Source organism: Gadus chalcogrammus, chromosome 4 (genome assembly GCF_026213295.1).
Source record: "Gadus chalcogrammus isolate NIFS_2021 chromosome 4, NIFS_Gcha_1.0, whole genome shotgun sequence".
Classification (NCBI taxonomy): Eukaryota; Metazoa; Chordata; class Actinopteri; order Gadiformes; family Gadidae; genus Gadus; species Gadus chalcogrammus.
The window spans coordinates 5,363,125-5,378,368 of NC_079415.1; the positions used below are offsets into that span (position 1 = coordinate 5,363,125).

The 15,244-nt window shown below is 44.3% G+C and overlaps 1 protein-coding gene across 4 annotated transcripts; it reads left to right on the forward strand.

Moving 5' to 3' along the window:
• The first annotated feature begins 531 nt into the window (after window positions 1-531).
• On the forward strand, window positions 532-14,621 carry LOC130380625 (uncharacterized). 4 transcript variants are annotated; one of them, XM_056587877.1, is made up of 6 exons: window positions 715-798; window positions 5,445-5,765; window positions 7,387-8,607; window positions 8,998-12,609; window positions 12,754-12,807; window positions 12,914-13,389. In XM_056587877.1, the coding sequence occupies exons 3-6, from the start codon at window positions 7,434-7,436 to the stop codon at window positions 12,970-12,972; spliced, it is 4,899 nt and encodes a 1,632-aa protein (XP_056443852.1). In that variant the 5' UTR covers window positions 715-798; window positions 5,445-5,765; window positions 7,387-7,433; the 3' UTR covers window positions 12,973-13,389. The 4 variants fall into 4 exon arrangements, with proteins under 4 accessions (XP_056443854.1, XP_056443853.1, XP_056443852.1 ...); XM_056587879.1 differs by lacking the exon at window positions 5,445-5,765 and having other exon boundaries at window positions 532-798; window positions 12,914-14,621; XM_056587876.1 differs by lacking the exon at window positions 5,445-5,765 and having other exon boundaries at window positions 743-831.
• The last annotated feature ends 623 nt before the right edge of the window (window positions 14,622-15,244 follow it).

Below are 15,244 nucleotides of genomic sequence, written 5' to 3' on the forward strand. Positions count from 1 at the left end.
AGCTTTTGCTTGTGTTTTCTCAGCCTCCATTCCAATGATATTGTTTGTAATTTTTCTTATGTTCGCTACATTCTCCCCTTTATTTTCTTACAATATTTAGTCTCTGTGGAAATCTCTGCTGTTGATTCAGGACCTTCAAGGACAAGTAGATTAAAAGTGTGAACAGAGATTGTGGGGGAGGAGAGAAGGATAACCAGAAAAGGAAGCTGACAGTGAAAAAAACCGTTGGTATAAAAGTTAACCCCTTGAAGTTTTATAAAGCAAGCCATCGAAGAAATCTCATATTTCTTAGAAATAAATATACATGCATGCATATATATAGATATATGTATAATATAGTTGACATATATATATATATACATATATATATAAAAAAAATAGAAGTAGCGTGAAGTTATCTGCCTCCATTTTTCGGTTTTGTTTCTTGCAAAATGTGAGACTGAACTTCTGCATGTGGACACGCCCCTTTCGAGCTCAACCAATATGGTGCGCGGCTGGCCACGCCTTCCTAACCCAGCCCCTTTAAAAAGCAGAACTCAACCTCTGATCACGGACGGTTAGGTTGGTGCCCGGCTGTGTAACCTCGCAGTCTTGCGGTGTACTTTATATGCTCCCATGGAATAACGTCGACTTCTCCACCATCTCGGACTATACTGGATTTATTATTCGACGTGGATTACTGCATTTTCAGAAGTTTTCTTTTTTTCTGATGATTGAAGAACGACGACGGACACGACAGTCGGAAGAAGCTGTAGAGACCGGGAGGACCTTGTGTAAATCACGGAGAGACCAGGCCAGGTGTGATAAAGCCCCATGATGATGTGTTGAGGGGTAATTTGCCTTTTATATGGGGCATAAAGAGCTTTATGTTGTGTGTATTAAGTGGTGCTGGTCGCTGGCATCACTCAGACAGGGTTTAATTTTAACCAGTTAAACACTTATAAGTTCAGTTTGAATTGGTCAACCACCGTTGTTCAGTACTCTAGGCGAGTGGCCCCCTTTTTTCTTGCCTCATGATAGGCCTCTGATCGTTGTAAGCACCAAACAAAAAATCACATTGTCTTGGGCCTTCACCGATCGGGGGACCTATCATGAGCCAGTAGGAAAACAATAAAATCAACATTTACTGCAGCTCATGATAGGCCCCCTGATCGTTGTAGGCCCTGGGGCTTCAGCCCAGGTAAGCCTGTGCATTAACGAAGCCTTGGTTATGGACCTATTAAAGACAGGACAGCGGACTAATTTATAGCCGCCCATTCCTATAAATACTGTGCCGTGTTCCAATATCCATGTTATCCGTACTTACAGCTTAAGTTTGAGTACCTAGGGCGTTCCGATTCAGATGTGTGGCGATGTACACTTTTCGTAATCAACGGAAGCCATCTTGGCTACGTAGCGGGAGAGGGCGAAGCCAGGCTGAGCCAAAGTCGGCGCATTTTCCACAAAGCCCGCATTTTGTAGTTTTTATAGCTTTTATAGCTGCGTTTGGTGTGAACACACAGTGAAAATTAGCGCACTTAGTGAGTGCGGATAGTTTACTTCGTTTTAGTGTTCTCATGACGACGCTGAAGTTGGCATCCGATTCGCAGCATCCGATTCGGCTTGAAAACCACTTAGAATCTTCAAATCGGTCCTGATTGAAAACTACTACACCTATACTCTTCAAATCTGGACTACATTATCACAGTGAGGCTATACATTATGTAAAACATAGTTTCAGATTTTTGAAACCTTTACTCTATTTGTGAAAATGCAATGCGGTCTGGACCCCTAAATGAGCCTGTATTGCATTTTCACAAATAGGGTAAAGGTTTCACAAATCTGAAACTATGTTTTACGTAATGTATAGCCTCACTGTGATCATTTAGTCCAGATTTGAAGAGTCTAGGTGTAGTGGTTTTCAATCAGGACCCGTTCTAATGCAGTCTGGACCCCTAAAAAGCATTAAAATGAGCCTGTATTGCATTTTCACAAATAGAAAAAAGGTTTCACAAATCTGTAACTATGTTTTATATAATGTATAGCCTCACTGTGAAAATTAAGTCCAGATTTGAAGTCTAGGTGTAGTGGTTTTCAATCAGGACCGATTTAAAGTGGACCAGCTGCTGAATCGGATGCTGCGAATCGGATGCCATCTTCAGCGTCGTGTTCTCATGGAAGTATGGATATCGGGGCACGTCTCAATGGCGCAGAGGAACATCAGAGAGATTTGCTTCCGCATAAAGGGCGCCTAGCCACTCCCTCGTGCATGACGTGCCGGATGCAGAAATATTCTCGTTAACTAGCATTGTTAGAATTGTAGCAGCATTAGCGAGAGGTCTGAGTGAGCACAGTCGCATTGTTTACCGAACATGGAAGTATAAGTTAATAACCCCCCCCGATGATTCTCTATATATGATCTTTAAATTACACTCCTCCTGCCATCTGGACAACAATTATTATTTAACAATTATTATGCCGGGCCGAAACAACATTTGTTTCACTATGACTCCTTTCAGCTGCCCACTCCTCTTTCTCCTGCAAAAAATACAGAAATAAAATGCTTAACGTGGCTTTTTGAAAATGGAAGCCTTTTTTTGATATCCAGAATTTTTTTGTGTAGATACATACCGTACCCCACTTGTATAGAGCACGTTAGTACGCCCCTTCCGGTAGACCCCTCGATTGGACCTCTGGGCGTGGAAAATAAGAATGAGAGTCAATGGAAAGAAACGTATTATTCTCTGATCCCAGTCTTTAAATGCCTTGGATTACACATTTGTTTTGTTTGGGTCCAAATAATCATTTTTCACATTTGAGTTTGACCGTTTATTGTTCAGTTAAAGGCTGTAGGGATAACACAATGAGAAAGACTACACGTCTCGTATGTGACGTCACTAGGGATGGGTCAGAATATTCAATTATTCGATTATTCGTTCCCGACGGTCAAAGTCGATTTTTAACATTTGGGCCGTTAATTTTTTTCCCATTCAAATAAACAAGAATTAAAGGACAGAACTAATGTTGGACAGGTGTCCATGGGCATTATCCTGCTTATACCATGGTCACTTGCCATAGAAAATAAATGATTACCATTCATTTATAGGGGGATTATTTGTTTATCAACACGGCGGATGTGCTAGCAGAATTATCGCCATGAGAAAATTTGTTCGACCGGTTGCCATGGTTATCTCCATGTGGTTAATTTGCAGTTGCGGTGTTAACTAATGATGTTGTCAGCTTTCTGTTGCATTAAACTGTAATCAGAAAACGCGGTTATATGATATAGACCCTGTGGTATAAAGGGTGGGACGAATTTCAAATTATAATGCGTACTCTTTATGTTGAAAGTATAGACCGTCGCGATTCAGCCTTTATACCACAGATACTATAGGACAGGGGTCACCAACCTTTTTGAGAGCTATTTCATGGGCACTGAGTCATACGAAGGGCACCCAGTTCTACACACTCTATACACTATTACTATTAATGATACTCATCTATGTAAAGACATGTTAATTAATTAAGTCATGTTAATGATTTCTCACAATAATTATCAACAATGACTTAAAGGTGGGAAAGGGTTGTTCAAGAATGAGTAGTGCTATTTTTAGAACAGGCCTGCGGGCGCCTCATGTGGTCCTTGGGGCACTGTGTTGGTGACCCCTGCTAAAGGGACTATAGGATATAACCGCGTTTTCGGATTAGTTAAATGCATTTTTTACAATTTACCAGCTCTCGTTTTCAGGGCTGAACAGACAATTTGACTAGAACTACTTTGCAGGTAGTTGTTTTTTTGCGTTTAAGATATTAAGTGATTTCTTGCCGATCATCCATGGCTGCCTTTGTGAATGTCGGCACACATCGAGTAATTGATTATTCGTTCATACCACCCACCGATTATTCAACCATGAACATTTTGAGTTATTCACATCCCTAGACGTCACGCTCCCTGCGACTGGCGTGGACAAGACCGACAATCTCCCCATCGGCATAACTGAAAGTCTACAAATGCTAGGGGTGGGCATTCGATTAAGTTGTCTTAGTCGATCGTCGGGAGAATTAACGATCAATTAGTCGATTAATCGTTAATATTTACATTAAAATAAAAAAGACAAATTACATTCAAAATGTAATTAAAATACAAATGCAGCGTGCTTTCCTCATTGGGATCTTTATTATTAGATGAACAACTCGGTAAAACCAGATCCGTTCAATAGTTATGCGCTACTCTGCTCTAAGCAACGGAGCATGCAGCTCGATGCCGGTGCTCATAAACATAACTAAAAATAAACACAACCCTAGTTTCTTCCCAAAATAATAACAATAAGAATATCAAAAAAACAATCATGTTACTTAACCAACCAGTCTACGGATTTTTGTTCAGAAAGATGAGCATGTTGACCTGCTCTGGGGTCAGACGCGACCGCAGCCTGGTGACCCTCAGTCCAGCTGGCGAAAACACCCGCTCTGAGAGGACCGACTTTGCCGTGATGCACAAATACCTCCATGCTAACTTGGCAAGGCGGGGGAACAACTTTCCACAATCCAGGGGCTCAGAAAGTTCTTTATTTCTGCTTCGCCTTGAGTGGTAGGCCTATAGTGCTCCCCAAGAAGTAATTTTTTTAAATCATAATGGTCCCACACCAGATTTCGCCGTGGCCTCGTCCGCTTCATGATTACATCGCCGTGTTCCAATATACATACTATCCGTACGTACTAGTCTAAGTTTGAGTACGTAGGGCGTTCCGATTCAGATCGGGCGGAAATAAGTGTACTGAAAACGGTCAAATCGCGAAGTGTGGCGATGTACACTTTTCGTACTCAACGGCAGCCAGCTACGTAGCGGAAGAGGGCGGAGCCAGGCTGAGCCAAAGTCGGCGCATTTTCCACATAGCCTGCATTAAGTCATTTTGTAGTTTTTATAGCTGCTAGGCGTAAGGAGTTCACCGTTCCAAGCGGGATGTTTATTGCGGGGGAGGAGCCGCAAATTTAAATATTGCTCCCGTGTGGTAAAATGTTTAATTGCACACTGCATTAGCTTAATCGTTGATAAACGTACGTAATCGACGAAATTCTTAACGATCAATTAGTCGACCGTCGATTAATCAGGCCCATCCCTAACAAATGCCCCGATTTATAATGGCTTTCACCTCTTTCGATGCTGTTATCTTCCCCTTGGAAAAAAGCGGTGAGGTGGAGCAGAGAGGTCACCATTGTGATCCTCTGTACCAGAGTGGTGGTGACGTATATCATTCGCGTTGAGAGCAGCGAGGGGCTGTAGAGCACAAAGCGGCCTCACACAAAACCTAATATCATCAAACTTCTTCGCAAATTTTTTTGTTTCCTTTGCAAGAAAAATTATATTACTCCACATATGTGTAATCGGGGGCATATAAAGACTGGGACCAGAAAATAATTACTTTCACTCCATTGAAACCCATTCATATTTTACGATCTCATAGGTCCCATGGGGGTCTACCGGAAGGGGCGGACTTACGAGCTCTATTGGAGTGAACAGGGATATCTACTTCTGGGACTCCATAAATCAAGGGACCCGTCCACAGCCCGCTTAAACAGCTGCAATACCAGGCTTGGCCGCTGAGCACTGGTGGTTTGCGGAAGTATGCACTGCTCCTGGGGGCCTGCTACTAGTGAGTGACACGCTCTGAGAACATCTGTTCCGAGTGGACTGCCCAATCGAGTTAGAACACCACTCCCGCCTCATTTTCATGTGCGGAACTCATCATGGCGGAGAAACTGTGCATTTTATTTTTTTAAAGTTGGTAAGGGCATTCATTTTAAAATATTAATTTTATCATTTTTGAAAATCTCGATGTACTATTGGATAACTACTGCCGGATATTTTGAATCCAAACTGATTTGCTCGGACTGGTTTCTTCCTGTCAGAACTGAAGTTGAACTGAAAGAGCCAGGGCGCAAAATGTTTATTTTTTCAACGTATAAGTAAATTTACTCATCATGGTCAGCATAGTAATCATAGTAATCTATACCATTTAATCAATGAAATAAGTCTCAGATTTAGAGGAAAAGGGGTAAAACCCTTAGTTTTTGCCATTCTCCCAAAACCACTGAACACTCCACTCAGCTGACCGCAGGTGGCGTTCTTTTGTTGACGTCTTGGTGCCTTATCCGAGGGGGGGAATTGACACAGCAATGAGATCTCGATCATTCTTTCCGTGTCAGAAAAGGTAAACAATGCTGTTCATGAAAAGGCATGCTAAATGTATGTCAATGTCTGCAGCAATGATATTATGTTTAAAGTTGCTTCAGGGCTAACTGGGATATATATTATTGAACAGCCAAATTTAAATTGAATTGCATCCGTTTTTGTGAATGGTTTCTTTGACAGCATGGGTGTTTTTCACTGTTTCCAGTAGTAGTGGTAGTAGTGGTAGTAGATTTCGATTCTTGAGGTCATGATCCATTTCCGACCTGATATTGGATATAGAGTATTCCCTGACTCAAAATCTAGTCTTGATTCAGTCCATATAGGGGTCTCCTTTCAGGATCTACTCTAGTCCACTGTCTTTTTTATATCATTATGTATTTATTTTTAATATACATTTACTATATTCTGATTCTAATAACAACGACAAAAGGTAGAATCTTTTTGGAATAAATAGTAATCAATGGACGTTGTGAATCGATTCATAGAAGATAAGAATCATTTAGCTAAGACCTGTTGCCCCTGCTTGAGTTTTGAAGAGTGTAGATAGGGATTTGCCCTGTCCTGCAAAAGTTTAACCTCAGTGAACTATGAAGCGAGACTCTGGTGGTAACACCATGTGTAAGGACCTCTTGAACAGTGAGAAAACCACCCTGGTGAAAGGAGAGGTTGAAAAGTGGTCTTGCCATGTCCTAAAAACTAGGCAGACACACTCTTGCTGGGTAAGAAGTTTGTGATTCTTCATTTGGACAATATGGCGTTTTCTCTTTATTTTCTTAGGCGTATCTATTTTTTTTTATTTCTTCATTGTATTTTTTGCTTTAGCTTTCTGCTTAATCTTAAACAAATTGCCCTTTCTTCAATGCATTTTTAAACTTTGCCTTTGTTTTCTTTTATTTATCTTTATTATTTAGTTAAATTTTGTTGTAGGACGATGGTTCTATGTGAAGCACTTTGGGTCTGCCTCGTGTATGAAAAGTGCTATATAAATAATGTTGCCTTGCCTACACTGAATTGTGTAGGCTGCCTTGCCACACTGTTCTACATGGAACCTGTCCCCTGGCGTCAACCAGGGAAATGCAACTAACACAAACGACACACCTCTAGGATTTCATCTATAGGATTTTGATATTCCTGAAGAGAACAGCAAAAGTATATCACTGAAAACAAGAAAACCGCTGGAAACCAATTTCTGTTCTGTTTCTTCTATTCTCCAGACCAGAGGATCGTTGCCAGCTTTAAGGTTGTGCTTCATGTCAACCCAATGCAAGCTATACCCATGCAAATCTGGAAGGGTGGCATGAACCTAGGGTGGGATCCCAACGGGGCACCCGTTCAGATGTCCCAGCCACTCACCACAGGGCAGATGAACATCAACCCATGTACCTCCATGGCCGAGCGACGTGCCGCAGGTACCGATGGCTACAATAGGATGGACTCCACTGCCACCGTTTGGGTGTCCCCTGCATCGATTCCAACGCCATACTTCCCCGCCAGTACTGTTGGACCCAAGGAACTTGCTCATAATGGGGGACGCATCCCAGCTCTGTCTCCTCCACCCTCGGAGGACCATGGGGAGTTGAGGAGGGTCCATCAGCAGCAGAGGCAGAATCCTCATGTTAGGGCAACGCATAACCTACCACCATTAGTCGAATCACACTATCAACATTCATGTTCACAGAAGGGCCAATCTAGGAGGGAGGTTTGTGAGTGGAGTAAGTCTGCTCAGAAAAACTGTAGACTGACTGGCAGCTTGGCCGGGGATGAGGACGACGGTCCAGATTCACAGTGTGGGCGCAGACGTCAAGAACTTAAATTGGGAGGAGAGATCTCTGCCTTAAAGCGGCACCAACCACTGCACTCGTTTGGACAGAGTGAGCGCCGCCCTAGTGTTCCAGCAGTAAGCACAATATCTGCATCACAGTTAGTGAGTACACATAGTCAGGATCCTTCTTCAGTTGGGAAAGAGCATTGCTCTCACATCCCTTGCCCTGCTCCACACCCAGCTCACCTTAAGCTCAAAGCAATGAGCAAAAATAAACGTTTTACTGATGCCCACATTCATGATTTCCTTATGGAAAGAGTGTCTATCATAATGGCGGGACGGACCCAAAGTGGCGGGAGCAAGGGTGCAGAACGGACACATTGTTTGAGTTCCAGTACCTTAAATGTATGCCTGCCAAGCAAGCAGAACACTGGTTCATTACATTTGAAAATGGACGAATCAGCACCCCGGCATGTCGCCTCTACCGCATCATCGGAGGAAATCTGCCTTTCTTCTGCCGGGAGTGCTGGTAGTCCAGCTCTCGACTGCAACGGGAATGAGAAGTGGTCTACTGCGTTCGGAAAAGGGATTCCAGAGAAGCAATCAGCGTTGACTCGTAATGTTTTAAAGCAAGATGGCCACTCTGAACCTAAACCAGAAAAGGACTCCACAGGTACACAAATCACGGCTTTAAATAACTCTCACACTGTATCTTTAATTGAGTGTACAGAGGAGGCCCCAGATTTTGATTTAACTAAATTAAGGGATGCAAATATCTTGTGTGAAACTGTGGACAAACCCATTTTGAACAATATATGTGTTGACGAAAAGGGGGACATTGGGGATGTCGACTATTGTAAAACAAAACTCTGTCAGGGTGCTATAGCAGAGTTTTCTACTGTGCCAATAATTAGTTACTCATTTTTTGCAATGAAAGAGCTAGTCTCCACTACAAACTCTATCCCTTGTAAAGTAACTAGCCCCGCTGAGGACATTTATGACTCCATCTTGCAGTGTTATTGGAATGGAAATAAAGATGATGTTCATGTTTTTACATCCACAGAATACCCGAAAATTATGATGCTCGCTGCGGAGGTTTGTGCAAAGAACGACAACGAGAATCCACTGATTCTCTCTGCACTCTCTGGAACAACCCCAAAGGAGTTCATAGAGCAGCGAGCTGCCTCAGAGGTTGAAAACGGTGCGACACAAGGACACAAGTACACCTCCCCATGGCTAATCGCCAACTGCCTCGAGGATCGAATCAAAGAACCAGGTGCTCTGCACCCTGTCTCGTACGTGGGTCACCCGGAGGCGCGAGAAACGGGGACTCTGAGTTTAGCGGATAATTGGCAAGCAGGGAAGACTAACACAGAAATGGACATGGCCAAATCAATACAAATGTCATGCAAAGAAGAACACTGGTTTAAAAGCCAGAGTTATGAAGACATTTCAGAAGACGACATTCAAAATGGCGAAGACATTCTGGCTCTGGATTTGCAGTCAAATAGGCTTCCCTCTGAAACCACAATTGGAAATTTGAGTGGCGCTTCCTCTAAATATTGCCCCGTCTATGAAGATATCTCTGAAACAGAAATTTCCACAGATGTATGTTTAATCATAGATGAGCCGTCGGTGAGACAACTGTCAAACAATGTCAGACAACCTATCAAATCTGGGAGTCCCACAAATGTCCCGGCCCTTTCAAAACATTTGTTTAATTCCGCGAGGCAGTCTCGTGACGGAACCTCAAATGGTGACAAAACTGGTTTGATTCCTGGTTTGTTACCTGAGGTTCATGCAGCTCGTTCTCTGCAGCAGGAAGTCATTTACATTAGTTCAGACGAGGATACAATGGACCTTTCTACTGGAGAAGATGGATCTACCGATACTGAAATTCAAGAGAAGGTGACTGAAGCCATAAGCCCCATGGTTGAAGAGGAGGATGCTGAAGAGGATTGGCTGATGATTCCGGTGGCAATAACATACCTTGCATTTGTTGAAGCGAATGTAAACCATGTCTCCCAAGCAAAAACCAAATCTAGTGGTAAAAATATGCTGCTTTCAACAACCAAAAAACCTTCGCCAACTTCTCCCATGAGGCAGTTGGAAGTGTTTGATACCCTTGATAGCTTTCTACGAGAAAAGGCTTGCCTAAATCCCTGTAGCAATAAAGATTCTCAGATTATAATTGTTTCTGATGATCTCCCTGTGCCAACACCCACAGAAGGCATCCCAGCAGAATCAAGTAATGGAAACATTGTTCTCCGGTGCAGAGAAAGATCCAGTTCATGTGACACCGAAGACAGCAGTGACTACTCGTCCTCGGAGTCCAATTGCAACTATTTAACAGTGTCCCCTCAGTGCTGGGAAGACGGAAATCTCTCCAAATCACTGAAGAAGAGGAAGAGGAAGAGGAAAACGTGTGAAAAATTATATTCTGCCAAACGGCCTCGTACAATCACATTCTCCGACGGCACGGATGACAGCTCTGTGTTCGAAGTAGAGATGGAAACGAGCCTGGAGACGGATGTACCCATGACACCTGAACCTAAAAGCAGCCCGAAAGAATCTGAAGGTGATTGCAGTTCTGTTGAATTTAAAAAAGCTCCAACAAAATGTCATGCCAAAACCGATCAAACAGCCATTCTAAAAGGACTAAAGAAACTAACCGATGAAGGAGCCAAGTTAAGACGCAGAGGTGCAAAGGGCTTGAGGTTGTCTGAATCGGAGGACGGTGGAGATGATTTCTCAGTTCTACGAATTGGACATTTGGCTGAAGGTCACAGGTATCCAGTAAAGGGGCCTCAACAAAGGGCATTCCTTGACTTGGAGATTGACCAAAAGCCCCCCTGTGTGGCTGGAGCAGAGGAGCGGGTCTCAACTAGTCATGAACTCCCAAAACCCAATCCCATAATCCCTCGCTTGTTTTTCAAGATGCCTTCTGAACAAAGTGATCCAGTGACACTGATGGCAGAATTGACCATCCCTAAGAACAAAAGAGATGACTACAGACTCTTGAGACGAACCAAGAAAAACAATCCGGTTACTTCTGCTAACGGACAACCAAAATATAAGACGAGAGTCGAGAAATTACGTTCTGAGAAACGTAAAATGCTCGATGGCCCAGAAAGTAAACAGAAAGTAAATGCATTTAATTCCGGGCAACATGTGACCTCCAATAAACCAACATCAGTTTCAAAGGACCACCTGATTATCCCAAAGCAACTGACGACGTCCACGGCAGCGCTTCAGAAGTACAAGGCTCATTCCACGGCTAGCACAGAGCCACCCAGGACGGCGTCCTCTAGTGGCCCAGAGCCACCCAGGACGGCGTCCTCTAGTGGCCCAGAGCCACCCAGGACGGCGTCCTCTAGTGGCCCAGAGCCACCCAGGACGGCGTCCTCTAGTGGCCCAGAGCCACCCAGGACGGCGTCCTCTAGTGGCCCAGAGCCACCCAGGACGGCGTCCTCTCGTGGCCCAGAGCCACCCAGGACGGCGTCCTCCAGTGGCCCAGAGCCACCCAGGACGGCGTCCTCCAGTGGCCCAGAGCCACCCAGGACGGCGTCCTCCAGTGGCCCAGTGCCACCCAGGACGGCGTCCTCCAGTGGCCCAGAGCCACCCAGGACGGCGCCCTCCAGTGGCCCAGAGCCACCCAGGACGGCGTCCTCCAGTGGCCCAGTGCCACCCAGGACGGCGTCCTCCAGTGGCCCAGAGCCACCCAGGACGGCGCCCTCCAGTGGCCCAGAGCCACCCAGGACGGCGCCCTCCAGTGGCCCAGAGCCACCCAGGACGGCGCCCTCCAGTGGCCCAGAGCCACCCAGGACGGCGCCCTCCAGTGGCCCAGAGACACCCAGGACGGCGTCCTCAGGCGGCAAAGAGACGCCCAGGACGGCGTCCTCCAGTGGCCCAGTGCCACCCAGGACGGCGTCCTCCAGTGGCCCAGAGCCACCCAGGACGGCGCCCTCCAGTGGCCCAGAGCCACCCAGGACGGCGTCCACTCGGGGCCCAGAGACACCCAGGACGGCGTCCTCAGGCGGCAAAGAGACACCCAGGACGGCGCCCTCAGGCGGCAAAGAGACACCCAGGACGGCATTCTCAGGTGACCATAACAATCAGTCCACATTGGAAACCAGTCCATACTTCAGCTGCCACTCAACCCATACCAAAAAACGAATCTCTCACTACTGTCGCAGAGCTGACGAGACAAAGGATTCCGTTCACCCGAAGCCGTCCCTTCCCACCGAAACAGCTCCCAGTTCCAGTAAAGGGCAGTTGAAATCCAGTATGATCTCAAAATCCTCTAAAACCGGAAGATATTCTATCGGTTCTAAAAGAGTCACATTCTCAGATGCTTCTGGGAGCACAAAGGAGTCGGCAAGGCAACAGATCCGCAAAGAATGGAAAGATAACTATGTCTCAACCAGAATATCACGGCGGCACAGCTCTGGGCCGGAGGACACAAGGCGACATGCTTCCTCCTCTTCCAAAAATGCTGACATTTCGGAGGAACACGATGCAGGGAAAGGTGCTGAGCTGGAACCCTGTCCCGACCCAGCCCAGCAGAAGAACAGTTGTTATACTGCGTCCACCACGTCGCTGATGAAGAGGACCAAGAATCAGGCGATGCGGTTGACTCGGGACAAACACCTCCGCGGGGGCCGCCAGGAGCGAAGTATGCAGATTCAGCCATTCATTTATTCATTTAAAGGCGGTTTTAATATGAAATAGTTTGTCTGTATTCACAAGCGGTCCCTGAAAACCTGTTGCTTGCGTTTTAATGTTTAACATCTATTAATCTTCTTGGTGGTGATTTCAGGGCATTCAGTAGGCGAGGGCTACAAGTGGTTTCAGACCCAGGAGAGCAGGAATCGTAAGTACTCATCACGTCGTCTTTTAATAAACAGACCAATGTGTTGGTATAAATAGCGTCTGTTTCAAGGTTCTGATGGTATATTTGTTCCCCTTTTTGTTTCTAGTTTCCAGAAAGCCTAGGCCGTCGAGTCCTTCCGAGGTTGAGCAGTTGAGCCAGTGGTAGCACAACCTTTTTCTACCTCGGGTTCAAAGCACTATCAAGAAAGTGTCGGTCATTTTGAAAATAAGAATCTTATTCAGTACTTGGACGTTATTTTTTGTGATTTAAATTTTATAATTGTATATACATTTTTCAATACTATAAGAGGGCCAAACTTTAATGCATAAAACTTTGTTGCCAACTTTTGTCTTAACTGTCAAAGGTGTGTTTTTTAAAACTCACTGACAATAATATATCATAAATATATTATGATATAACAACATCTTTAAAAATCTGTTCTGTCGTTTGGGCATTATACATTTTTTATTTAATTTTTTATAAACCTCACTTTTTGTAAGTGGACTTGCGATTGTTTTGCTGAAAACGCATTGAAATACGTCAATGGAAGTCCGAGCTATCTTTTACAAGGGGGGGGGGGGGGGGGGCAAAGGGAAGCTGCAAGTAGGATCTATCTTTGCAACAGCTCCAACTGAATGTATATAGTTACTCTTGACGACTACTGCACTGTGTTCCCACTACTTTTACATAGATATTTTATGTTACGTCATCGTTGTGCTGCTGTGGATGCTGCTTGATTTTTTTTCAATTAAAATATATGACATTTGTATGCAATTTGATATTCTGTTTTTATTTGGTGGGGAGTGATCCACTAACTTTTATAACCTCAATCACACAACCTGTCCTACTTCATAAATTAATCACACAACTATTCCTACTCTATAACTTAATCATACAACCTGTCCTATTCTGTAACCCGGGGATCACCAACACAGTGCCATATGAGGCACCCGCAGGCCTGTTCTAAAATAACTCATTCCTGATCAACTCTTTCCCACCTTTTTTAAGTCATTTTTGATAATTATTGTGAGAAATCATTAACATGATCAGTGTCTTCACATAGATAAGTATCATTAATCAATAATAATATATAACTAAAGGCAAACAGAGCAAATTGGTTATTTCAGAAGAGTATCAAAATGGGTGCCCTTCGTATGACTCAATACCAATGAAGTAGCTCTTATGGGAAAAATTAACCATTACTTTTTATGTTAACTGAATATTATTAGGCCTATATATCATATAGATACATTAACAGTGGAAAGTAGCTAAAACACCTGGATTCATAGGAAAGGCTTGACACGGCGCCAGAGGGTGTGGGGTCAGCGCGTGCTATGGAACTCGACACGGCACCAGAGAGTCTGGGGTCAAGGGGTACTGACCTCAACCTAATGTTTAGATTATCTGATGTTAACCTAATGCCTGAAGGAATGCATGACTGACTGGCTGTGGGCGGGCATATCATATGGAGAACAGCTTGACTTGTGAGGATAAAAAGGCCGGGATCTTATGATCGGGAGTGCTTTGCAAACGACTCGGCTTGGTTGTTGCTTGTTCTTGAAATGATTGAATTAGATTATTTTTTTACCACACTCGAGGGTTAAAAAAAGGTTGGACGCCCATGCTAAAACCTAATCAAAATAGTTTGCAAAGAGTTGCAGGCCATTCGCTTGAGTGTTTGTTCTTAGTGCACTGTAAAAACTGGACAACAATTCACTCGGGGCTCGTATCCAACCCCACCTTCACACCCCTTGCCCACTGGGGACTGGATGGGGCGATCCCGAAATGCATTGTGGTTCCGTCGGCTCCATCTCTTGCGGTCAGAAGTTTACATTTTTTTAACTTTTCAGGCTGCGTCGGATCCGTCCGCCAGTCAGATCGTGGCTGCGTCTGGCTCCGTCAGCAAATACCACTCCCCCATCCGTCAGAAGCGCCTTCCGTCGTTCGTTGACGGACGGATGAAGTGGGCAAGCTGCGTCATGTCCAAGCTTGTTCCTGGGTCATTGTCTATTGTCTCATGTTTTCATCGTGTAAAATTCAACCGGTTCTGCACGGTTCAAGAGGCGACCCCGTCACATTTGGCCAGTTTCCTGTTTTGCTTGGCCCTCTCCGTTTTCCCCGCTTCCTGACCACCCCTGACAACGTCCATTGATTACTATTTATTCCAAAAAGATTCTACCTTTTGTCGTTATTAGAATCAGAATGTAGTAAATGTATATTAAAAATAAATACATAATGATATAAAAAACACACAGTGGACTAGAGTAGATCCTGAAAGGAGACCCCTATATGGACTGAATCAAGACTAGATTTTGAGTCAGGGAATACTCTATATCCAATATCAGGTCGGAAATGGATCAGGAATGCATTCAAAAATGATTATTTCTGGCATAATTTGGAGACATAATACACAGAATGACCAGATACAAATCAGATA

Excerpts from the sequence above, each read along its gene's own strand:
- LOC130380625 (XM_056587879.1), top strand. The coding sequence starts at position 7,434 with ATGCAAGCTATACCCATGCAAATCTGGAAGGGTGGCATGAACCTAGGG. Across the intron at positions 8,608-8,997 it reads ACCAGAAAAGGACTCCACAG|AATACCCGAAAATTATGATG; the intron begins GTACACAAATCA and ends TTACATCCACAG. Across the intron at positions 12,808-12,913 it reads GACCCAGGAGAGCAGGAATC|TTTCCAGAAAGCCTAGGCCG; the intron begins GTAAGTACTCAT and ends TTTTGTTTCTAG.